The sequence below is a fragment of the Hyla sarda genome, chromosome 6 (assembly GCF_029499605.1).
Source record: "Hyla sarda isolate aHylSar1 chromosome 6, aHylSar1.hap1, whole genome shotgun sequence".
Lineage (NCBI taxonomy): Eukaryota > Metazoa > Chordata > Amphibia > Anura > Hylidae > Hyla > Hyla sarda.
In genome coordinates, this window is record NC_079194.1 from 155,638,464 (window position 1) to 155,662,990 (window position 24,527).

At 43.5% G+C, this 24,527-nt stretch overlaps 1 protein-coding gene across 1 annotated transcript; it reads right to left on the reverse strand.

Annotated features, from left to right (window-relative positions):
* Window positions 1-16,804: 16,804 nt before the first annotated feature.
* On the reverse strand, window positions 16,805-20,241 carry LOC130277642 (protein spinster homolog 1-like). The gene is made up of 2 exons (XM_056528376.1): window positions 20,136-20,241; window positions 16,805-18,361 (listed from the first exon to the last, which is right to left on the reverse strand). The coding sequence occupies exon 2, from the start codon at window positions 18,334-18,336 to the stop codon at window positions 16,822-16,824; it is 1,515 nt and encodes a 504-aa protein (XP_056384351.1). The 5' UTR covers window positions 18,337-18,361; window positions 20,136-20,241; the 3' UTR covers window positions 16,805-16,821.
* Window positions 20,242-24,527: the final 4,286 nt, after the last annotated feature.

Here is a 24,527-nt window from a genome sequence, read left to right on the forward strand (position 1 = left end):
ACAGTAATGGACATGCTTAGGAATGATATGTGCTTGCCTTGGGGCTAAATGGCTATGTTGTGAGATTACCATACACTGTGGCTAGCTTTTTGTGAACTTGTATTTCCTGTTTGACTTATGTTTTTTTGACTACAACTCCCACAATGCCATTTTCCTCCCTCTCACACACAAGCCACCCCACCCATTGAAACAAAACACCTGTGGTTTTCAATCAGGGTGCCTCCAGCTGTTGCATTAGTTGCAGATTGATCCCTCCACCCATTGAAGCAGACAGGCTCCCTGTCATCAGCTGACTAGTGAGTCAGGTCTCGGCCGCATTGCAAACTGGGAAAAATCCGAGACATAAGTCATTTTGTATGCTGGTAAAAATAGAGGGGTGAAAATCACAGAAGAATTGTGAGAAAACCGTCACACACAGGTACGGATACTATATTATGAACTACACTAACTTTACAGCCCCTGTAGCATAGTCAAATAAAAAAAAAAATCCTGGAATACCCCTTTAACCCCTTAAGGACCGGGGTTTCCGTTTTTGCATTTTCGTTTTTTGCTCCTTGCCTTTAAAAAATCATAACTCTTTCAATTTTGCACCTAAAAATCCATATGATGGCTTATTTTTTGCGCCACCAATTCTACTTTGTAATGACGACAGTCATTTTGCCCAAAAATCTACGGTGAAACGGAAAAAAAAATCATTGTGTGACAAAATTGAAAAAAAAAAACGCCGTTTTGTAAATTTTGGGGGCTTCCGTTTCTACGTAGTACATTTTTCGGTAAAAATGACACCTTATCTTTATTCTGTAGGTCCATACGATTAAAATGATACCCTACTTATATAGGTTTGATTTTGTCAGACTTCTGGAAAAAATCATAACTACATGCAGGAAAATTAATACGTTTAAAATTGTTATCTTCTGACCCCTATAACTTTTTTATTTTTCCGTGTATGGGGCGGTATGAGGGCTCAAGTTTTTAACGGTACCATTTTTGCATTGATAGGACTTATTGATCGCTTTTTATTCATTTTTCAATGATATAAAAGGTGCCCAAAAATGCACTATTTTGGACTTTGGAATTTTTTTGCGAGCACGCCATTGACCGAGCGGTTTAATTAATGATATATTTTTATAATTTGGACATTTCCGCATGCGGTGATACCATATATGTTTATTTTTATTTACTCTGTGTGGTTTTTTTTTTATTGGAAAAGGGGGGTGATTCAAACTTTTAATAGGGGAGGAGTTAAATGATCTTTATTCACTTTTTTTTTTCCACTTTTTTTTTGCAGTGTTATAGGTCCCATAGGGACCTATAACTCTGCACACACTGATCTTCATCATTGATCACTGGTTTCTCAGGGGTGGCGTCTCTCCAGCGGTCCCTCTTGTATTTGCACCTTGATTTTATTTATTGGTATGTATACTGTCTCTAGGCACTTTATAGTTGTTGAGGTATTTCCTCTATGGGATTGTGCAATAGAATGAGCAGTAGTACAACGTATGAAATGTATTTAATACTATAGTTTACATTGTGGACTTTCTGGAGTGACGCCCTCTTTTCCACCACAAGTTGTTTTCTCCCTCTGTATGATGTTTTTTCTTGTTTTTAATATGTAATGAATTATTAATAAAGTCATATTTTTATCCACTTATTACTCCATCCCATTCCTTTGTATTTGTTCTTAGTATAAGGAGTGTATAGTAGGGCCATATGTAACAACACTATATATATATATATATATATATATATATATATATATATATGTATCATAGATCCCTAATTATAATAATATATAATATATTGTGCCATAATTTTGGTTATATAGATTATATTTTGGTCCAACATAATACTTTGCCCTGGGTTGTATCCTCCTCAATTGGCAACATTCTGTGGTCTGATCACGCCCCGGTCTTCTGCTCTCTCCACCTTCCATCCCTGACTTGGTCAGCCTGGAGATTGATTGAATGAATGAATCCTTGCCTTTAGACCCACTTCGCCTGTCTGATCTGACTTCGACTGTTTCCTCTTTTTAGAACGATCATAGTTCTGATGCTACGGCCCATTATTATCAATGGGAGGCGCTTAAATGTGTCCTTAAGGGGGTACTCCTTAAACATGGTTCCCGACTAAAAAGGGGCAAAGCCCAGGCCCTTTGTGATGCTCTTCTTTTGGTTTCCTCGCTAGAACTCTCATAAGCCCTCCCTTTCCCAATCAGTTCTTCGGGAACTGCAACTTGCCAGGCTTGAGGTTAAGCGCCTGATAGAAGAGTCTTGGGGACACTGGCTACAGATGGATGGGAGTAGGTTTTATGAATGTGTGAACAAAAGTGGTCGTATGCTGGCCATGGCGTTGTGTACCAGATTAGCTCAAGCTCATATCCCCTGCATCCACACTCATGCCGGCTCGGTGGTACACTCGACCCCGGACATCACTTCTACTTTTCATGCCTTTTTTCTGATCTGTACAACCTACCTCCTACTCCTTCCCTGCCCCTTCTTTCCCCTTTCCCTTCTCTCTCCCCAGACATAATGGAGAGGTATTGGAGGAAAAAAGCTGCGTTGGCATTCCCAAGGAAGTAACCCAAGTCGTGGGTATTGATGCAAAATAATTTATTCTTACAGCATAAGAAATCAAAGAAAATAAATATAAAAATATAAAGTAAGACGCGTTTCGGGAGTCACAGCTCCCTTTTTCAATTGCAGGTGGTTGCTGTATGGCAAGGTAACAGGTATATGTGTTTAAATACATGAGAATGGCGCCAAAACCAGGTGAGCTGGTGATGTCATGTGGGGTGGATGCCTGTGCCAGGTAGGGGACGGGCATTAAAGACCTAAATAATAAAACATATTCAAAGAAGGGGCATGTAAACCACATAAAACATGTAAAAAATCATAGGTATAGTCTTTTACAGGAGTATTTGGAAGTTCAAACTGAACCGCGAGAATTGTCCGTGGTGGCGACCAATCAGGAAGCTGCCGGCGTCCGTGGGACCAATCAAGAGGCAGTAGGAGGAGGCTGTCATCGCTGTGCAGGGTTGCCGCTGTGGGGAATGAATGGAGACGAGCCCCTTGAAGCTGATTGGCCGCTTGCTGCGAGAGGTGAGGAGGCGGCCAATCAGGAGCGAGTACAGTTACGATGTCATAGCGGAACATGAGCCGTATGGGGATAAGTCCAAAGAGAGTGGGTGGGGTGCTGATTGGCTGTCCGGGATCTTAGATGAGCCAATCAGAGGGGGGACGTATAAGTCCGGGTTGCAAGTCTTTGTCGCTGGTGGCGGTTCAAAAAAGTTCAAAACAGTCAGCCAATCGCTGTTAGATCAGTCCGGGTGGCGTCCAATCAGAGTGAAGACGTGTATATCCTCTACGGGAGATTCCTAGAGGCGTCGGCGGTAAATCCATTTTGAATAATACGACCAATAGCTGCTGGGCAGGTCCCGGTGGCGACAAATCATGAAGAAGGATGTGTTGTAGTGCTGTCAAGATGCCGATGTCAGACTTTATCATCGTCCCGGCGGTCTGTCATCTGATCTCGAAGTCCGGAGCACACTCGGCACTTGTCATGGGGGAGCTGGAAACCTGTAAGGGAATAAGGAGGTAGACGGGGAAAGGAGAGACAGGTGGTCTCTCCCTTCCCCAAACGGCGGCTTGCTGTCGGCTTGTCCCGCATTGAGGAGGCATCTGGTGTGGCTGTGAGGAGGCATCTGGTACGGCTGTCATCAAAGCCCGGAACATACTTGGAAATTGTCATGGAGGAGCTGTAAACCTATAGGGGAGTAAAGAGGTAGAAGGGGAGGGGAGAGACAGGTGATTTTGGCGGCAGCTTGCTGTCAGCTTGTCCCGCAGTGAGGAGGCATCTGGTGCGGATATCATTATGTCATTGGGACGTATGTATTACGTGACTTTTTTGATGTATTCATTCAGACCAGAAGGTGTCAAAGTTTTGAGGGTGAAGATCCAGAAGTTTTCATGTTTCCTCAGTACTGCGAAGCGGTGGGCGGTGTCAGCGGAGATGTGTTCGATGGGTGTGATGGTGTGACACCTGAAGTCGCTGCTGTGCTTTTCCGCTGCATGCCTGGAGACACTGTGGAGTTGGTAGCCCTTGGTGACATTGGATCTGTGCTTGTTAATGTGCTGATTCAATGGCTGGATGGTACGCCCGACATACTGAAGACCACAGGGGCACTCAAGGAGGTAGATCACGTAGGAGGTGCTGCAGTCGATGAAACTCCTGATGGGGTAAGTGATGTTGGTGATCTTGCAGGTGAACTTGGTGCATTTGTTCGCAATGTTGTTGCAGCATTTGCAGAGGGGTTTGCTGCACTTGTATGAGCCAGTGACAGGTGGGGTGTCCAGCAGGGTAGTTTGTTTCTTAAGTGCTTTCAGTTTACTGGGTGCCAGCATATTCTTGAGAGATTTGTTCTTCCTGAAAGTGATATTAGGTCTGGGTGGCAAAATGTCTTTGAGGAAGGGGTCCAGCAGGAGAGTTTTCCAGTGATCCGTGATGATTTTCTTGATGTTTTTGTGGTCATTGTTGTAGGTAGTGATTAAGTTGAAGGAGTGGGTATGTTCAGGTTGGTCATTGTTGGTGACCTTAGGTTTTAAACACTCTTTCAGTCACTACAGCCTATTGACTATGGACATTACATCACTGTATACCATCATTGACCACCAACTGGGGATTGCTTCAATATCCCACTTTCTTCAAAGTGATCCCACCATGCCACCACTCTGCCAATTCATCTTGGACAGCATCCTCTTCATCCTGCAGAACAACACGTTCCAGTTCAACTGCAGCATCTACCACCAGTGCTGTGGCACAGCGATGGGGAGCCGATTCGCACCTAGTCTCGCTAACCTCTTCATGGGACACTTCGAAGATACAGTACTGTACAGACATGAACTTTTCAAACACTGCATACTGTACAAAAGATACATAGATGACATCATCATCTGGGACAGCTCCAAGGAAAACGTTAACAACTTCCTCACGTCCCTCAAGAAAACTCCTGGAACATCCAATTCACCTCTAACCACTCAGGGGACTCCATTGAATACCTGGATGTCATTGTCTACCACACTGAGGACAACCAGGTCCAGACTAAGACGTACTTCAAGTCAGTGGATGGGAACAGCTACCTCAACTATGACAGCTGCCACATTAAGAAGTGGACCCAGAACATCCCATATGGTCAATACAAAAGAATCAGAAGAAACTACACTGAACCCTCTGATTTTGTGGACCAAAGTAGAATCCTGGACCAGCGTTTCAAATCCAAAGGCTACCCCACCTCACTCATCAACCAGAGCAAACTCAAGGCTAGCAAATTTTCACGGAAAGAGTGTTTAAAACCTAAGGTCACCAACAATGACCAACCTGAACATATCCACTCCTTCAACTTCATCACTACCTACAACGATGACCACAAAAACATCAAGAAAATCATCACGGATCACTGGAAAACTCTCCTGCTGGACCCCTTCCTCAAAGACATTTTGCCACCCAGACCTAATATCACTTTCAGGAAGAACAAATCTCTCAAGAATATGCTGGCACCCAGTAAAATTAAAGCACCTAAGAAACAAACTACCCTGCTGGACACCCCACCTGCAACAACATTGTGAACAAATGCACCAAGTTCACCTGCAAGATCACCAACATCCCTTACCCCATCAGGAGTTTCATCAACTGCAGCACCTCCTACGTGATCTACCTCCTTGAGTGCCCCTGTGGTCTTCAGTACGTCGGGCATACCATCCAGCCATTGAATCAGTGCATTAACAAGCACAGTTCCAATGTCACCAAGGGGTACCAACTCCATAGTGTCTCCAGGCATGCAGCGGAAAAGCACAGCAGCGACTTCAGGTATCACACCATCACACTCATCAAACACATCTCCGCTGACACCGCCCACCGCTTCGCAGTACTGAGGAAACTTGAAAACTTCTGGATCTTCACCCTCAAAACTTTGACACCTTCTGGTCTGAATGAATACATCGAAAACGTCACGTAATACATCCGCATAATACATGACATAATGACATCCGCACCAGATGCCTCCTCACTGCGGGACAAGCTGACAACAAGCCACCGCCAAAATCACCTGTCTCTCTCCTCCCCTTCTACCTCTTTACTCCCCTATAGGTCTACAGCTCCTCCATGACAATTTCCAAGTATGTTCCGGGCTTCGATGACAGCCGTACAAGATGCCTCCTCACAGCCGCACCAGATGCCTCCTCAATGCGGGACAAGCCGACAGCAAGCCGCCGTTTGGGGAAGGGAGAGACCACCTGTCTCTCCTTTCCCCGTCTACCTCCTTACTCCCGTACAGGTTTCCAGCTCCTCCATGACAAGTTCAGAGTGTGCTCCGGACTTCGAGATCAGATGGCAGCCCGCTCGGACGATGATAAAGTCTGACATCGGCATCTTGACAGCACTACAACACATCCTTCTTCATGATTGGTCGCCACCAGGACCTGCCCAGCAGCTATTGGTTGTATTATTCAAAATGGATTTACCGCCGACGCCTCTAGGAATCTCCCGTAGAGGATATACACGTCTTTACTCTGATTGGACGCCACCCGGACTGATCTAACAGCGATTGGCTGACGGTTTTGAACTTTTTTGAACCGCCACCAGCGACAAAGACTTTCAACCCGGACTTATACGTCCCCCCTCTGATTGGCTGTCCGGGATCTTAGGTGAGCCAATCAGCACCCCACCTACTCTCTTTGGACTTATCCCCATACAGCTCATGTTCCCCTATGACATCGTAACTGTACTCAGCATAGTACGGCTTGCACCTGATTGGCCGCCTCCTCACCTCTCACAGCAAGCTGCCAATCCGCTTCAAGGGGCTCATCTCCATTCATTCCCCACAGCGGCAACCCTGCACAGCGATGACAGCCTCCTCCTACTGCCTCCTGATTGGTCCCACGGATGCCGGCAGCTTCCTGATTGGTCGCCACCACGGACAATTCTCGCGGTTCAGTTTGAACTTTCAAATACTCCTGTAAAAGACTATACCTATGATTTTTTACATGTTTTATGTGGTTTTCATGCCCCTTCTTTTAATATGTTTTATTATATAGGTCTTTAATGCCCGGCCCCTACCTGGCCCCAGCATCCACCCCACATGACGTCACCAGCTCACCTGGTTTTGGCGCCATTCTCATGTATTTAAACACATATACCTGTTACCTTGCCATACAGCAACCACCTGCAATTGAAAAAGGGAGCTGTGACTCCTGAAACGCGTCTTGCTTTATATTTTTATATTTATTTTCTTTGATTTCTTATGCTGTAAGAATAAATTATTTTGCATCAATACCCACGACTTGGGTTACTTCCTTTGGAGCTCCAACGCAGCTTTTTTCCTCCAATTCCTCTGCATTACTCTACGGACTCTCCTCTGGGCTCCGTCCTCACGCTGCTTGCCTGCATACCAAGCTACCATCACCGGCAAGGAACACACTACCCCCACCTGGGTACCCACCTATACTGGATAAAGACCTACACCGCACCCGGCGCTACCTCCGCTTTTTTCCTCCATTTTATTGCAGACACAAGGAAGGAATTTGTCTCAGTGGTCAAGGACCTCCCAGGCGGAAGGAGCCCTGGCCCTGATGGGTATACGGCCAAATTCTACAAAACCCTCCTAAATTCCCTCTCCCCTTTATCTCTCCTTCTGCACCATCCCTACATCCTCCATGATGGCCCACATAGTGGTAAATCTCAAACCCAGAAAAGAACCCCAGTCATGCGGGAGCTATCGCCCCATCTCCCTTCTAAAACGAAGACCTGAAAATGTATTCTAAACTGCTAGTGGTCCGACCTCAATTACATTCTCCCTTCCCTGATTCATTTGGTTCAAGTGGGCTTTGTGCCAGGGAGGGAAGCCAGGGACAATACCAGCAAGACCATTGATTTCATTCATTATGCTCAATCAACCAACCTGCCCCTGATGGTACTCTCTCTTGATCCTGAAAAGGCTTTAGATCGTATCTCCTGGTCCTCACTGGCACAAACCTTACAACACGTTGGGCTAGGCCACAACTTTATAGCTAAGGTCATGGCCCTCTACTGTTCCCCGGTGGCTCGCCTCAAGATTAAGGGCGCCTTATCTGATCCCTTCCCCATCCGTAATTGCACGTGTCAGGGGTGCCCCCTTTCCCCTCTTCTATACGTCCTGGTGATGGAACATCTTTGGCTGGAATTAGAGCAGACCCCAATATTCATGGGGTGACTGTTAGTGACAACGAATATGAATGCTCTGCTTTTGCTGATGACCTCTTAGTTTATCTCACGGACCCTGTTGTGTCATTGCCCAATCTCATGGCACGCCTCCGGGAGTTTGGTGTGTGGTCTAACTTTAAAATTAATTTCTCCAAATCGTAAGCACTCAATGTCTCCTTGCCTGGACGTACAGTAGATTCCCTTTGTTTGGCCTTTCCTTATACCTGGCCCCCCCAGAGGCATTACTTAGGGACTCTGATGCCATCTGACCTCTCTCAATTGTTCTCCCTTAACTTTTCTCCCCTATTGACACAGTTTGGTGTAGACTTGACCAACTGGGACAGGAGGGAGCTCTCTTGGTTTGGTCGGATGAGCAGTATAAAAAAATGAATCTCTTACCCCGCCTGTTATATGTCTTACAAACCATTCCTATCCACCTCTCCACCTCCTTTTGGCGTCTCGTACAGCAGTGTTTTGAGCTGTACGTCTGGTCATCGACACGTCACCCCTTGAACTGTCTTCTCCTCTCCAGGTCTGGGGGAGCAGGCTTGCCTGATTGCCGCTTGTACTTCTTCTAAAGGGGAGAAAAGGGAGAGCACTTATTGGTGTGATAAGAGAGCTACTCAGTATAAAAATGAAATAAGACAGCAGCTCACCAGATTTGGTTTTGTAACATCATACACAACAATGGTAAGCGCATCAAGAGGTAGTGTATCCGCAGCCCTCCGGCTAGGCAAGGTATTCAGTCGGTCTGGCTTCAAGGAGAATGCCAGCTCCATGTGGCGCAGGATACAAAAGGAAAGGAGATCAGATAAAATCGAGGTAGTTTATTTCCCAAGATGCAACGCGTTTTGCTGCGGGAAAGCAGCTTCATCAGGCAGGGCTTAGATAAAATGATAAAAACATGGAAATTAGCAAATAATATAAAATCCCCAATGCAGGGGCGGACATATCGCCTGTGCAGCCGGTTCAGCTGCACAGGGGCCCAGCGTGAGAGGGGGCCCGCTGCCCTCTCCAGGTCCGGCCCCAGAGGCGAGCATTAGGCCACATACCACCGTATACTCCCCGACCACAGCAAGTTTGACAGCACCCGGATGGACGCTGCGTTCAACCACCCCTGCAGCCAGTGCCCCCCCCCCTTGTGCCCCCCCTAGCAGCAGTAGGTCTCTAGCAGCTGTCATGGCCACCAGTAAGGGGCCCGAGCCCCCGCTGCACCCCCCGGAGCCATCTACTCTGCCATCCTTTTTTTAAAATAAATCTTCAGCCTGCAGCCCTGTCACCACGCAGGGGCCGCGCTATGCAGACTGGGAAGAGCAGACAATAAGCTCCTCCCCCTCTCTCACTCCGCTGTATGCTGCTGCTGGACCTTGTGGAGCAGGCCCGCTGTGTGTATACAGGCCCGGACACCACCAGTATGGAAGACTTACCTGCCCAGTGCCCACTGCTGATGCTGCCCTTTTAAAGTAAGTCACTTGCTTGGGGGAGAGGGGGAAAGTTGTATGAGACAGTGGGAGGTAGTTCAGTGTTTCCCAACCAGGGGGCCTTCAGCTGTTGCAAAACTACAACTCCCTGCATTCCTTTGGCTTTATGAACATACTGGGAGTTGTAGTTTTGCAACAGCTGGAGGCCCCCAGGTTGGGAAACACTGATCTATCTATCTATCAATCTATTATATATCTATCTCCTATCTATCAATCTATCTATATCCATCTATTTATGCATCTATCTATCTTTCTCATATCTATCTATCTATCTATCTATCCTCATATCTATCTCATATCTATCTATCTATCTATCTATCTATCTCATATCTATCTCATATCTATCTATCTATCTATCTATCTATCTCATATCTATCTATCTCATATCTATCTCATATCTATCTCTATCTATCTATCTATCTATCTAACTCAGATAGATGAGAGATAGATAAATAGATATGAGAGATAGATAGGTAGATGGATGATATATATATATATATATATATAGATAGATAGATAGATATGAGATAGATAGAAAGATAGATAAATAGATGATATATAGATAGAGAGATGATATATAGAAAGATACATAAATAGATGGATAGATAGATGATAGACAGATCGATAGATAGATGATAGATACATAGATATGATATAGATAGATGATAGATAGATATGAGATAGACAGATAGATAGATAGATTAGATAGATAGATAGGAGATAGATGGATATGATATAGATAGATGGATATGATATAGATAAATTTATATGATCTAGATAGATAGATCAGTTTCCCAACCAGGGGGCCTCCAGCTGTTGCAAAACTACAACTCCCAGCATTCCTTTGGCTTTATGAGCATACTGGGAGTTGTAGTTTTGCAACAGCTGGAGGCCCCCGTGGTTGGGAAACACTGATCTATATCAATCATCTATCTATTATCTATCTATCCAAAAAAAAAAAAAAAAGCAAGAGACCAGCAGCACACAGAAAAATTAGTGCAAAAAAAGGTGGAGATTTATTGCATTATCCCAGTGTACAAAAGAAGCGACGTTTCAGCGACCTCTCGTCGCCGTTCTCAAGGAGCTTGTACACTGGGATAATGCAATAAATCTCCACCTTTTTTTGCACTAATTTTTCTGTGTGCTGCTGGTCTCTTGCTTTTTTCTAGTACAAGTGAACCTCTCACCAAGGTCCACACCCAGCGTGCACCATTGCATTGGTTTTCTTAATTTTGTTGTGCTGCTCTTATGGAGTTTTTTTTTTTTTTTATCTATCTATCCATCTATCTCCTATCTATCTATCTCATATCTATATATCTCATATCTATCTATCTATCTATCTATCCATCTATCTATATCCATCTATTTATGTATCTATCTATCTTTCTATTTATCTAGATAGATAGATGATATATAGATATATAGATAGATATGAGATAGATAGAAAGATAGATTAATAGATGATAGATAGATAGATGATATATAGATATGATATAGATAGATAATAGATATGATATAGATAGATAGATATGAGATAGATGGATAGATAGATGATTGATAGATAGATAGATCAGTGTTTCCCAACCAGGGGGCCTCCAGCTGTTGCAAAACTACAACTCCCAGTATGCTCATAAAGCCAAAGACATGCTGGGAGTTGTCGTTTTGGAATAGCTAGAGGCCCCCTGGTTGGGAAACATTGATCTATCTATCTATCTCATATCTATCTATCTATCTCATATCTATTATCTATCTATCTATATATCATCTATCTATCTATCTATATATCATCTATCTATCTATCTACAAAACTAAAGATCCAGCGGCACTCCCAGATAAGGTGCAAAAACAAAGTGTTTTATTCCCCCATGTATGTGTGACGTTTCGATAGCATCCCGCCATCTTCATCATACGTACAGTTGTACATTCTGTAGTCTCTGTGACATCACTGTGCTTCATAATAAACTGTGACATCACTGTGCTTCATAATAAACTGTGACATCACTGTGCTTCATAATAAACTGACATCACTGTGCTTCATAATAAACTGTGACATCACTGTGCTTCATAATAAACTGTGACATCACTGTGCTTCATAATAAACTGTGACATCACTGTGTTTCATAATAAACTGTGACATCACTGTGCTTCATAATAAACTGTGACATCACTGTGCTTCATAATAAACTGTGACATCACTGTGCTTCATAATAAACTGTGACATCACTGTGCTTCATAATAAACTGTGACATCACTGTGCTTCATAATAAACTGTGACATCACTGTGCTTCATAATAAACTGTGACATCACTGTGCTTCATAATAAACTGTGACATCACTGTGCTTCCTAATAAACTGTGACATCACTGTGCTTCATAATAAACTGTGACATCACTGTGCTTCATAATAAACTGTGACATCACTGTGCTTCATAATAAACTGTGACATCACTGTGCTTCATAATAAACTGTGACATCACTGTGCTTCATAATAAACTGCGACATCACTGTGCTTCATAATAAACTGCGACATCACTGTGCTTCATAATAAACTGCGACATCACTGTGCTTCATAATAAACTGTGACATCACTGTGCTTCATAATAAACTGTGACATCACTGTGCTTCATAATAAACTGTGACATCACTGTGGTTCATAATAAACTGTGACATCACTGTGCTTCATAATAAACTGTGACATCACTGTGCTTCATCCTGTAATTTGATGTCACTGTGTATAACAACCCTGTAGTGACATCACAGTTTTTTATTCTTGAATGCTGACTTCACTGTGTATATTTTCCCGGTACAATGACATCACTGTATAGTTACCCTCTACTGTGACAACACTGCGTTTATTAACCCTGTAGTGGCAAAACTGTTTATTATCCCTGTACTGAGACATTACTGTTTATATTAACTCTGAACTGTGATGTCACTGTGCATATTTACCCTGTATTGTCACTCGCAGTGCAAGGTAAATATGTACAGTGGCATTAGGGTATACAGGCTTAATATATACAGTGATGTCACAGTTCAGTGTAAGTATCAACAGTGATGTTGCAGTATAGAGATAACACACAGTGATGTCACAGTACAGGGATAATACACACAGTGATGTCACAGTACAGGGATAATACACACAGTGATGTCACAGTACAGGGATAATATACACAGTGATGTCACAGTACAGGGATAATATACACAGTGATGTCACAGTACAGGGATAATACACAGTGATGTCACAGTACAGGGATAAAACATAGTGATGTCACAGTACAGGGATAATACACACAGTGATGTTACAGTACAGGGATAATACACACAGTGATGTCACAGTACAGGGATAATACACAGTGATGTCACAGTACAGAGATAATACACAAAGTGATGTCACAGTACAGGGAGGGATAATATACACAGTGATGTCATAGTACAGGGATAATACACAGTGACGTCACAGTACAGGGATAATACACAGTGATGTCACAGTACAGGGATAATACACAGTGATGTGACAGTACAGAGATAATACACACAGTGATGTCACAGTACAGGAATAATACACAGTGATGTCACAGTATAGGAATAATACACAGTGATGTCACAGTACAGGAATAATACACAGTGATGTCACAGTACAGGGATAATATACAGAGTGATGTCACAGTACAGGGATGATATACAGAGTGATGTCACAGTACAGGGATAATACCCAGGGATGTCACAGTACAGGGATAAATCACACAGTGATGTCACAGTACAGAGATAATACACACAGTGATGTCACAGTACAGGGATAATACACACAGTGAGGTCACAGTACAGGGATAATACACACAGTGATGTCACAGTACAGGGATAATACACACAGTGATGTCACAGTACAGGGATAATACACACAGTGATGTCACAGTACAGGGATAATATACACAGTGATGTCACAGTACAGGGATAATATACACAGTGATGTCACAGTACAGGGATAATACACAGTGATGTCACATTACAGGCATAATACACAGTGATGTCACAGTACAGGGATAATACACAGTGATGTCACAGTACAGGGATAATATACACAGTGATGTCACAGTACAGGGATAATATACACAGTGATGTCACAGTACAGGGATAATACACAGTGATGTCACAGTACAGGGATAATACACACAGTGATGTCACAGTACAGAGATAATACACACAGTGATGTCACAGTACAGAGATAATACACACAGTGATGTCACAGTACAGGGATAATACACAGTGATGTCACAGTACAGAGATAATACACACAGTGATGTCACAGTACAGGGAGGGATAATATACACAGTGATGTCATAGTACAGGGATAATACACAGTGACATCACAGTACAGGGATAATACACAGTGACGTCACAGTACAGGGATAATACACAGTGATGTCACAGTACAGAGATAATACACACAGTGATGTCACAGTACAGGAATAATACACAGTGATGTCACAGTATAGGAAAAATACACAGTGATGTCACAGTACAGGGATAATATACAGAGTGATGTCACAGTACAGGGATAATATACAGAGTGATGTCACAGTACAGGGATAATACACAGTGATGTCACAGTACAGGGATAATACACAGTGATGTCACAGTACAGGGATAATACACAGTGATGTCACAGTACAGGGATAATACACACAGTGATGTCACAGTACAGGGATAATATACAGAGTGATGGCACAGTACAGGGATAATATACAGAGTGATGTCACAGTGCAGGGATAATACACAGTGATGTCACATTACAGGGATAATACACACAGTGATGTCACAGTACAGGGACAATACACAGTGATGTCACAGTACAGAGATAATACACAGTGATGTCACAGTACAGGGATAATACACAGTGATGTCACAGTACAGGGATAATACACACTGACATCACAGTACAGGGATAATACACAGAGTGATGGCACAGTACAGAAATAATACACAGTGACCTCACAGTACAGGGATAATACACAGTGATGGCACAGTACAGAGTTAATACACAGTGATGTCACATTACAGGGATAATACACAGAGTGATGGCACAGTACAGAGATAATACACAGTGATGTCACAGTACAGGGATAATACACACAGTGATGTCACAGTACAGGGATAATACACAGTGATGTCACAGTACAGGGATAATACACAGTGATGGCACAGTACAGAGTTAATACACAGTGATGTCACATTGCAGGGATAATACACAGAGTGATGGCACAGTATAGAGATAATACACCGTGGTCACAGTACAGGGATAATACACAGTGATGTCACAGTATAACCATCTCACAGCCGGACCACCATGTAATTTCAGCAGAAAATAAAGCAGGGCCTCATGTTCAAGTTTCGCCTAAGGCCTCACAAAGTCTAGAGCCGCCTCTGGTTGGCCCTACCATGGGACCTGGTGGGACCATAAGTCCCAGGTGGCACTTTTCAGGGGAGGCATTTTGCTGCCCCCTTTTTTTTTGTGCCTAGTAGATTCATGGTAGGGTTGGCGCCGCCGCTGCTCACTGTTCTAAAGCAGCTGCGGGGTATAATAGCTCAGCGGGCACTTTAGACAGTGAGTCTGCCTCCGGCCAACCGGGGTCTGACGAGGGACGTCGCACAAGTGACATACTTCTGCAGACCCGCTCAGGAGGACGTCAGTGACGTCACTCGTCAGGCCGCTGCCGGAAAGGAGAAGCGCTGTGCAGGGCAGGTAAGTGTGTCTCTGTGTGTGTCTGTGTCTGTCTGTTAGTGTTGCTCGCGAATATTCGCAATTCGAATATTATTCGCGAATATCGCATATTCGCGAATTCGCGAATTTCGCGAATATAGCGCTATATATTCGTAATTACGAATATTCGTTTTTTTTTTTCTTCACAGTACACATCACAGTGATCACCCCTCTCTGCTTCCAGCTTGTGTGGTGTAAAGAAGGCTGTAATACTACTGTGTGAGACTGGCGTGCGAAAAATCGCATATACGAAAATTAGCATATGCTAATATTCGCATATGCGAATTTTCGCGTATGCTAATTATGAATATACGAATTTTCGCATATGTTAATTTTCGCATGCGCGAATTTTCGCGTATGCGAAAATAAAACGAGGATATAACGACTATGCGAATATTCGCGAATATATGACGAATATTCGTCCATATATTCGCGAATATTCGCGAATTCGAATATGGCCTATGCCGCTCAACACTACTGTCTGTGTGTTTTGGGGGGCTATCACTACCTAATGTGAGGAATCTATGCTACCTAATGTGGGGAAACTATATTACCTAATGTGGGGAATCTGTGCAACCAAATGTGGGGAAACTATGCTACCTAATGTGGGGAAAGTATGCTACCTAATGTGGGGAAGCTATGCTACCTAATGTGGGGAAACTATGTTACCTAATGTGGGGAATCTGTGCTACCTAATGTAGGGAAACTATGCTACCTAATGTGGGGAAACTATGTTACCTAATGTGGGGAATCTGTGCTACCTAATGTGGGGAATCTGTGCTACCTAATGTGGGGAAACTATGCTACCTAATGTGGGGAAACTATGTTACCTAATGTGGGGAATCTGTGCTACCTATTGTGGGGAAACTATGCTACATAATGTGGGGAAACTATGCTACCTAATGTGGGGAAACTATGCTACCTAATGTGGGGAAACTATGCTACCTAATGTGGGGAAACTATGCTACCTAATGTGAGGAAACTATGCTACCTAATGTGGGGAATCTATGCTACCTAATGTTGGGAATCTATGCTACCTAATGTGGGGGGCTTGAATGAGCTGCGGCATATGGGAGGCCTTAATAAATAATTAGAAACTTATACAGCAAGTGACATATGGGGGTCCACCTGAGCAAGTGACACATGGAGGGGGGGGTGCTGAACAATTGATGTATTTTTTTTGGGGGGGGGGGGGCACAGGCACATTCTTTGCACAAGGGCCCTCTGCTGTCTGTGTCCGCCCCTGGGTAGAGAATAAAGGGTAAAGTGGAACATAGAACAAATGCAGAGCTTTTTTTCTTAATTTTTTTTTTATGAAGTAAACGAGGTAAAGTTAAGCAATGACTTTTCCTCAGTCTGAAGCGCGGTCCTCATCGGCAGGAAGCAGTGAGGAGGAGGAGGATGACGGAGGTTCTGATTCCATCTCTGCTTCTTTTTCGTCCCTCTCTATATATAGGGCCGTGGCCATGAAGAAGGCCCCTCCGATGACTGCCATTATGGTGCAGGTCATGAGGGCATACTCCAGGCTGCGGTATTTCAGAAGAGGGGATTTGGCATATCCTCGTTCGTAGGTGTCAGATATCAGGCCGATGAGGTACGGGCTGCCGGCGTCACCTAGGAGGTGATAGATTGTCATCTGCACGGCCAGGGCTGAAGATCTCCTCCACGGAGTTACTACTTTTAGTATAATGTCAGATATGAGGGTGAAATTTACTGACAGAAGCGTCTCTCCGATGAAGATGAAGATGTTGGTGGCAACGAGGCTGATGTTGCCAAAAGTCAATGCCAACAGAAGAAAAGGGGCGGAGAGCATCATCGCACATCCACACACAAGCGGGTCGGCCCGTGGGTTGGATTTGCGATATCTTTTACTTATCTCCGTCCCTGCTACAACTCCCAGAATGCCGGAAACGACTGTAACCACACCAAATATTAGGATGTCGTGATAGTCACACGGTTCAGCACGGCAAGGGTCCTTCTCTTGTAGGAGTGTTCGTGCGTGGGTCAGGTATGACGGACCCCATACACCTATGGCTCCCACTATGAAGGATACAGCCGTCGATCCCATGGTGGTTAACATGAAGCTTCGATTTTTAAATAGTTTTTTCAGATCTGTCGCCCATTTGGCAAATTTCTGGGATTTGTTGTTCTTCTTCCTGTTTGTAGTCGTTCTTGGAAGCTCCTTTGTGACCAAAATCATCAAAGCCACAGCTATGAGGCCCAGGCCAGGGGTGACCCGAAATGCCCAGTGCCAATCGCCCCTTGCTGCATCAGTCACTTTGGGCCCGATGATGTATCCTAGTCCGCAGCCTACAGGTATGACGGAGTAAAACACGTTCAGCATGCGGGTCCGCTGGTCACTTGTAAAAAGGTCTGCAATGATGGAGGGGGCGATGGTGCAGAAAGTCGCCTCTCCGGCTCCAACCAGTCCACTCGTCAGCAGGAAGAGCAGGAAGTACCCGTCAGGGATGAATGACAGGGTAAGTGTCATGCTCAGCCAAACGATGACTCCTGCGCAAACAGTATATTTCTTATTACAGTGGTCGCCCAAATATCCGGCAATTGGTGCGACCAGCACGTAGCTTCCAATGAACAATGTATTCAATAAGCCGGACAGACTAGCATTGGTGTCATATGCTTTCTGTATATAAGGCAGCACCCCCGCCACGCTGGAGCGATTTGCATAGATGAGCAAATTAACAAAGGCGAGGATCACTACGGTGATGATGGAACGTGCGGCGGACATCACACTTAGAGATGGCAGGTTCTGCCTCTCAGGGATATCGCCCTTTTCTACATCCATATCACTATGGTCCTCCATTGCTTCTTCCTCCTCCTTCAGCAATGGGTCTTGTGGAGAGGCCATGGTCACAGGTCAGAGCCTGAAAACACTAGAGAGAGAGAGATAAGTGAACACATTAGACAACATGTCATCATTCCTGTCATTATACAATAGATCCTTCATACAGAGCAGAAATGTCCAGCACAGAACCACAAGATAACACTAAGACCATGGCAGCCTCAGAAGAAGACGCTTCTCTATAAGTGTTTTATATGGAGACTTCTTCCCTGAGGTTACCAATGTCTGATAACCCTGAACCTGTCCGGTCCTAGTAATATCTGATAATCCTGAACCTGTCCGGTCCTAGTAATATCTGATAACCCTGAACCTGTCCGGTCCTAGTAATATCTGATAACCCTGAACCTGTCCGGTCCTAGTAATATCTGATAACCCTGAACTTGTCCGGTCCTAGTAATATCTGATAACCCTGAACCTGTCCGGTCCTAGTAATATCTGATAACCCTGAACCTGTCCGGTCCTAGTAATATCTGATAACCCTGAACCTGTCCGGTCCTAGTAATATCTGATAACCCTGAACCTGTCCGGTCCTAGTAATATCTGATAACCCTGAACCTGTCCAGTCCTAGTAATATCTGATAACCCTGAACCTGTCCGGTCCTAGTAATATCTGATAACCCTGAACCTGTCCGGTCCTAGTAATATCTGATAACCCTGAACCTGTCCGGTCCTAGTAATATCTGATAACCCTGAACCTGTCCGGTCCTAGTAATATCTGACAACCCTGATTCTGTCTGGTCCTATTAATATCTGATATCACTGAACCTGTCCGGTCCTAGTAATATCTGATAACCCTGAACCTGTCCGGTCCTAGTAATATCTGATAACCCTGAACCTGTCCGGTCCTAGTAATATCTGATAACCCTGAACCTGTCCGGTCCTAGTAATATCTGATAACCCTGAACCTGTCCGGTCCTAGTAATATCTGATAACCCTGAACCTGTCCGGTCCTAGTAATATCTGATAACCCTGAACCTGTCCGGTCCTAGTAATATCTGATAACCCTGAACCTGTCCGGTCCTAGTAATATCTGACAACCCTGAACCTGTCCGGTCCTAGTAATATCTGATAACCCTGAACCTGTCCGGTCCTAGTAATATCTGATAAACCTGAACCTATCCGGTCCTAGTAATATCTGATAATCCTGAACCTGTCCGGTCCTAGTAATATCTGATAAACCTGAACCTCTCCGGTCATAGTAATATCTGATAACCCTGAATCTGTCCCAGTAATGGCGGATTATAAGGGCTTGGCTGTATGGTCACTGGGCCATGTGAACTTCATACTGTAGATACAATTGGGCTATCCTGCTATATACATTTACTAATAATGAACCTACCCCACCTCATTGGGATCTATCCGTCCCCTATATGAGTTTCTGCCACTAGTTGATTTGAAAATGTTCCCTTTCGGAGTCCCCGGAGTATTTCTATTGTTAGTACACACAGAATTCTATTATATACTATTATATTTCTGCCCTAATCTTTCTGTTATTCTTTTACTACACCACCAAATCTTTCTCATAGACTTATATCTTTTAGAACTTCATGAATTAGGACTCTTTTTCTTGGGGGCTTCTTTGGGCATAATTGCATTTTAGCAGTTTTGCAAGAAAAAGCTCTGGTCATGATACTATCTGTGCATTTTATTATGTTTAATGCCTAAGCCAAGTATTGTCACAATGCTATGAGGAATATAACTTTTGTTATTTCTTTTGGAAATTAATTTCTTGTTTTTTTTTGCTAAATAAAAACTGTCAAACAAAAAGTCCTGTGTATGTATGAATAGAAGAGGCTGAGACTTACCTTGTGGTTCTCTCTTCAGACAAAGAACGGTCAAAATCTTGAATTCTCTATCGCAAATAGAAACTCTCTAACAAACACTTTGCACCACAGGTTGTGAATGCAAAACACACTGAAGAGACTGTAGCCGGCGCGCACCTCCTTGTACAGCTTACGGTGACATCATCACAAGCATGTGTGACATCACAGGGTTCTAAACCATCTTCAGGTATGTGTATATCTGCATAGTAAATGTGAGTAGCCATATCAGTCCAGTGATGCAGATTGTAATACCTTTTTTATTGGACTAACAGAATTTTGTAGAGACAAACTTTTGGGATTCCTCCCTGATAATTTATCAAGCCCTTTGATCATTAGTCCTTGTCTATTGGACTTGATAAAGGGAGGAATCCTGAAAGCTTGTCTCTACAAAATTCTGGTAGTCCAATAAAAAAGGTATTACAAGAGACTGCAGCATATTTTTTGATTTGTGTGTATATATATATATATATATATATATATATATATATAGTTCCAAGCGTGAGTAGGTGCCTCCAGCGAGGGTCCGTGTCCAGGATTCTGCATACGTAGTTACAAGGAAAATGCTGTGATACTCAAGGTATGGTGAAAAAATGAAAACTATTTATTCATCCCAAATGTGCAAAGAGCAACGTTTCGATGGTCTCACACCATCATTATCAAGCCACTTGATAATGATGGTGTGAGACCATTGAAATGTTGCTCTTTGCACATTTGGGATGAATAAATCATTTTCATTTTTTCACCATACCTTGAGTGCCACAGCATTTTCCTTGGAACTACGTATGCAGAATCCTGGACACGGACCCTAGCTGGAGGCACCTACTCACGCTTTAGGAGTGCTGCTTTCTTCTTTGACATATATATATATATATATATATATATATATATATATATCCATATACACCTAGAAATACATCAAGTACATAAAAACATCTTTTAGAAAAATATTTCTCCAGGCCTGCCGAGTATATCCCCGTACTTCACAGTGTCTTCTTAGTTTATATATTTTAATCTTTTGACCTTTTAACCCCACTAGGACCAAGGGCATCCTGGGACTTAAAGGGGTATTCCAGGCCAAAACTTTTTTTTATATATCAACTGGCTCCAGAAAGTTAAACAGATTTGTAAATTACTTCTATTAAAAAATCTTAATCCTTTCAGTACTTATGACCTTCTGAAGTTAAGGTTGTTTTTTTCTGTCTAAGTCCTCTCTGATGACACCTGTCTTGGGCAACGCCCAGTTTAGAAGCAAATCCCCATAGCAAACCTCTTCTAAACTTGGCGTTTCCCGAGACAGGTGTCATCAGAGAACACTTAGACAGAAAATAACAACCTTAACTTCAGAAGCTCATAAGTGCTGAAAGGGTTAAGATTTTTTAATAGAAGTAATTTACAAATCTGTTTAACTTTCTGGAGCCAGTTGATATATATATAAAAAAGTTTTTGCCTGGAATACCCCACGGGGAGATTATAAAGTCAGGTGTGAGATTTGCAGCGAGGCGGGCACCTACTCTATCCAATCTCCTTGTTCCCAGTATGGTGGACACGGCTAGTGTTACCACCCAGTGGATTAGCACCAAGGGCTTCCATAAGTGCGGTAAATCGCGGTGTGTGGTATGTCCCTTTGCCGAAAAATGCCAGAATATAGAAGAAGGTACGGTGGATGGCAAATGCCATGTCATTCATAATTTTATAAACTGTGATAGCACTTTTGTTTTATATAAAATCATGTGCTCACAATGTCACTTAACATATGTGGATTCCACCAAATGGTCCCTTAAAAAACGCATGCAAGAGCACATTAGACATGCTGCTGGCCCTTTAAGCTCCAACATTTCTAACATATCTAAAGATTTTCTAATATGTCATAATTCAGACATCACTTCCCTCAGGTTCTCAGGCATTGAGAAGGTGAACCTAAATAAAAGGGGAGGTGACCATATTCGATCCCTCCACAATAGGGAAATCATGTGGATTTATCTTTTGAATTGCATTCAACCCCATGGTCTAAATAGCAAAACAGATTTAATATTACATTACTGATATGTCTCCGAATAATTTATCTGTGTTTGGTCCCATGTTTTTGTTTTAATCACGCGCACATGTGATGTGGACCTGTCCCTCCCCTTCCTGTGGGAATGGGGAAATGCCCTGGAGTATATAAGGGTGCCTCATTTGAGGATCTACAGGCTATGAGTAAGGATTGATAGATCAGAAACGCGTCAGCCATGCTTGGGACCCCCCTCTGTTTGTGCAATATTTCATATTTTTGATATGTTCACGGTTTGTCTGGCACTGTGAAGGCTTTTAAGGAAGAACCCTGAATAAAGATGGACGTTTTACTTCTACTTGCTGGCTTTTTTAGTATTTTATTTTAGTTTTATCCACTGTGCCAGGGATGAAAATTATTCCAAAAGAAACTAACTCAATTGTCTATGCTCCCCCGTTGCTCCAATATTGGTGTCCCGTTCTCTGTTCGTCGCCTTCTGCTTTTCCTGCAGGTCAGTGAATCACGGTGCGCTCAGTGTCATCATTGTTTCAGCACCAGTTTTACAAATCAGTGTGCCTCCAGTGTTACATCAGTGTTTACAAATAAGTGTGCCTCCAGCTGTTGTAAAACTATAACTTCCAGCATGCCTTGACAGCTAGAGACTGTCCGGGAATGCTGGGACTTGTAGTTTTGGACCACCTGGAGAGACACTGTTTTGAAAACACTGCCTTAGTCAGTATTTTCCAACCTGGGGACTTCCAGCTGTTGCAAAACTACAACTCCCAGCATTCCCCTGACAGTCTTTAGCTGTCCAGGCATGCTGGGAGTTATAGTTCTGCAACAGCTGGAGACACTCAGGTTTGGTAGGCAGGTCCTTAGTCCATTGTTTTCCAACCTGGGTGCCTCCAGCTGTTGAAAAACTCTAACTCCCAGCTTAAGACTGTCCGGGCATGCTGGGAGTTGTAGTTTTGCAACAGCTGGAGGCCCCCAGGTTGGGAAACACTAACTACGGCAGTGTTTTTGAAACATTGTCTCTCCATCTGTTGCAAAACTACAACTCCCAGCATGCTCGGACAGTCTTAAGCTGGAAGTTAGATTTTTGCAGCAGAAGGTGGCATTTTGGTGGGTAGTTGGGCCCTTAGTCCAGTGTTTCCCAACCTGAGTGCCTCCAGCTGTTGCAAAACTACAACTCCCAGCATGCCCAAACAGCCAAAGCCTGTTTGGAAAACACTGGACTAAGGGCCTACCTACCAAATGTAACGTGGCCACCCACCTACCAACCAAACATATACCTGCCTACCTACCAACCAAACATATTACCTACCTAGCAAATGCTTTTCCTGCCAAAAATGCTTTTTGTTTAACGTGCATTGTGGGTAAATTGTTTGAAGGACTTATAAGGGATTACATACAGGAATACATAGGGGATAATTGTATTATAAGTGATAGCCAGCATGGGTTTACTAAGGATAGAAGTTGTCAAACCAATCTAATTTGCTTTTATGAAGAGGTGAGTAGAAGCCTTGACAGAGGAATGGCTGTGGATATAGTGTTTCTGGATTTTGCCAAAGCATTTGATACTGTCCCTCATAGACGTCTGACAGGTAAGTTAAGGTCTTTGGGTTTGGAAATTTTAGTTTGTAACTGGATTGAACACTGGCTCATGTATCGTACCCAGAGAGTGGTGGTCAATGATTCGTACTCTGATTGGTCCCCGGTTATTAGTGGTGTACCCCAAGGTTCAGTACTGGGCCCGCTGCTGTTTAATTTATTTATCAATGATATAGAGGATGGCATTAACAGCTCTGTTTCTATCTTTGCAGATGACACCAAGCTTTGTAGCACAGTACAGTCTATAGAGGATGTGCATAAGTTACAAGATGACTTGGATAGACTAAGTGTCTGGGCATCCACTTGGCAAATGAGGTTCAATGTGGATAAATGTAAAGTTATGCATCTGGGTACTAATAACCTGCATGCGTCGTATGTCTTAGGGGGGATTAAACTGGCAGAGTCACTGGTAGAGAAGGATCTGGGTGTACTTGTAGATCACAGACTACAGAATAGCATGCAATGTCAGGCTGCTGCTTCCAAAGCCGGCTGGATATTGTCATGTATCAAAAGAGGCATGGACTCGAGGGGCAGGGACATAATACTCCCCCTTTATAAAGCATTGGTACGGCCTCACCTGGAATATGCTGTTCAGTTTTGGTCACCTGTCCATAAAAGGGACACTGCGGAGTTGGAAAGGGTGCAGAGACGTGCGACTAAACTAATATGGAGCATGGAACATCTTAGCTATGAGGAGCGATTAAAGGAGTTACAATTGTTTAGTCTTGAGAAGAGACGTTTAAGGGGGGATATGATAAACGTATATAAATATA

Coding starts and splice junctions, on each gene's coding strand:
- LOC130277642 (XM_056528376.1), bottom strand. CDS start 18,336: ATGGCCTCTCCACAAGACCCATTGCTGAAGGAGGAGGAAGAAGCAATG.